The sequence below is a fragment of the Anoplophora glabripennis genome, unplaced genomic scaffold (assembly GCF_000390285.2).
Source record: "Anoplophora glabripennis isolate ALB-LARVAE unplaced genomic scaffold, Agla_2.0 scaffold701, whole genome shotgun sequence".
Classification (NCBI taxonomy): domain Eukaryota; kingdom Metazoa; phylum Arthropoda; class Insecta; order Coleoptera; family Cerambycidae; genus Anoplophora; species Anoplophora glabripennis.
In genome coordinates this window covers 25,887-28,438 of record NW_019416779.1, presented here as the reverse complement: position 1 = coordinate 28,438, position 2,552 = coordinate 25,887, and the positions used below count along the sequence as shown (strand labels likewise).

General features: G+C 30.6%; 1 protein-coding gene across 1 annotated transcript; it reads left to right on the top strand.

The window, feature by feature from the left end:
• The first annotated feature begins 503 nt into the window (after positions 1–503).
• On the top strand, positions 504–842 carry LOC108912885 (high mobility group nucleosome-binding domain-containing protein 5-like). The gene has a single exon (XM_018718301.1). It carries the CDS (start codon positions 504–506, stop codon positions 840–842), a length of 339 nt encoding a protein of 112 aa, XP_018573817.1.
• The last annotated feature ends 1,710 nt before the right edge of the window (positions 843–2,552 follow it).

Here is a 2,552-nt window from a genome sequence, read left to right as displayed (position 1 = left end):
CAATAAGCTCAGTAACACATTGAATAAGAAATTATAAGATTAAAATTTAAATTTTACACAGTAGGCAACCAACAATACAAAAATAAATCAAATTTGAATACACCTAGATAAAATCTTGTACAAAGTGTTACAAAAGTATTGTAGGAGAATTCTAAATATTCCTTAATTGTATTTGACATTGCACAGTGGATATTTATTGATATATAAAAAAATATAATAAATAAATTAATTTCTAAATAACATCATTTGTTTAGTGTGGTTTCCTGCTGAGTTTGTACCTTCATTTGAACTCACTACTGAGAAGGGTCGAAAGCTAGCCAGGGAAAAATAGACAACCAACATTACAACATAAATAATTAAACAAACATATTACATACAAATTAGACATCAAGACTCATAAAAAAATTTGACGCATACACAAAGACATATTCATACCCGTAATAATATTGTCGTCCGAACGTGGGGCGAGAATAAAACGTGAAGGCAAGAATAAAACTAGAGAAATGGATCTTAGAAGCGGAAAACAAACTGGAGAAGAATCAAGTGAGTCTCTATCAGAACAAGAAATGACAATGGAACAAGGACCAATTACAGGAAGAGGAAGAAAATCGACAAGACAGAATATGTTAGAAGATATGATGAAAACCATACAAGAAGATAGAACGAAACAAGAGGAAGATAGAAAAAGACAAGAGGAAGATAGAAGAAGACTGAAGGAAACAATAAAACAAGGTAGAAAAGAAGATTTACAAAAATTAGAAGAAGGTAGAAAAGAAGATTTACAAAAATTAGAAGAAGGTAGAAAAGAAGATTTACAAAAATTAGAAGAAGGAAGAAAATAAGAATTGAAGAAATTCGAAGAAGGAAAAGAAGAAGATTTAAAAAGATTTGAACAGGGAAGAAAAGAATATATGGAAATAATGGTAAAAGTAATTGAACAAAAAGTACAATCCATCAAGGAAGAAATTCGACAGGAAACGCAAACATGGAACCAAGATTTAAAAGGAGATATTGAAAAGACAGAACAGGAGATAGCAATGGTAGCGAATAAAACTATGGAAATAGAAGAAACAATGAAGAAACCGGAAGATGAACTGAGAACTATTGGAAGAAACGTTTCGAATAATACTCACAACATTGAACAGGTGAAACGACAGGTAGAAGATAGAGTGAGTGGGAATAGACACGAGATGGAATTGTAAAGAAGAAGAACAAAAGAACAAATAGAAGAACTCCAGAAAGAAGTTGAAAGCGTAAGAGAATTGAAAGGACGAGAAGGTGAAATGGTTACCAGATGGATTTGTCAAGGAGACAGAAAAATGTATAAATTTACAGGGAACATAAACACGTTACACCCAATGGTATTCATAAAATCTATTAACCAGAGAATTAAAAAAATAGAAGAAGGAAGATTAGATGAAGATACTAAACTGGAGAGAACAAAGGAAACTATAAAGGAAAACTTGGAAGCAGAAGCACTGATATGGTTTAATGGAATAGAAAATGATGTTCATGATTTCGAACAATTAAGAAATCGATTCTTACAGCATTTTTGGGGTGACAATGCACAATTAATGGTAAGAGAAAGGTTATATTTTGGAAAATTTAATCCACACATATCCAACAGTCTCACTAATTATGCACTTAGATTATACTCATTAGCTCAGTACTTAACACCCAAAATAAGTGAACAAGATTTGGTATTGTATATTTCCAGACAGTTCAAACAAGAGGTAGCGGAAACCATTGCAATGCATGACGTAAAAACAATGGAGCATATGTACAACTATTTGACTAGAGTAGAAAGAAATATGCCTAGTAATTATCAAAATTCCAGTAACACGTATCGTAATAATTTGCAAAATTCAAGTAACCACCAGGGAAATAGTTTCAGAGATTTTACAAGACAAAATGATAGATATCAAAACAATTTTAATAATAATAGAAACTACAATAATTTTCGGCAAAATAATCACTACAATCAAAACAATGGCAATTTTAACAATAATTTTCGGTATAATAATAATAATAATTTTAACAATCTATATAACAATACTAACAATTTTGGTAATAATTACAATAACCAACGTACTCAAAATGCTCATACTAACACTAACAGAAATTTTAACAATTATAATAATAATTTCAATCATGGTTTCCGACAAAATGAATACAACAATACACGGCGCAATCAATATCAACCATCGAGAGGGGAAGAAGATGTACAGCCTCGAAGGCAAGTGAATTTTCAGAGACGACGAAGTCCTAGTAGATCAGAAGAACGAGCTGAAATGCCCATAAATGAGGATGGTAGGTTTGAAACACAGAGATCCAGATCTTTAGACAGGGAATCGGTAAGACAAAGTACAAACGATCCTCAAAATTTTTAGTAAAATGCAAGCCAGACAAATTAAGTAAATTATATAGTTGTAATTATATGCATCCCCGAGAATTTATAACATTAGATGAAAACGTAATAATAAATCAAAATAACAATTTAATTTATCGTAATAATAAATCAAAATAACAATTTAATTTATGTAAATTCCAAA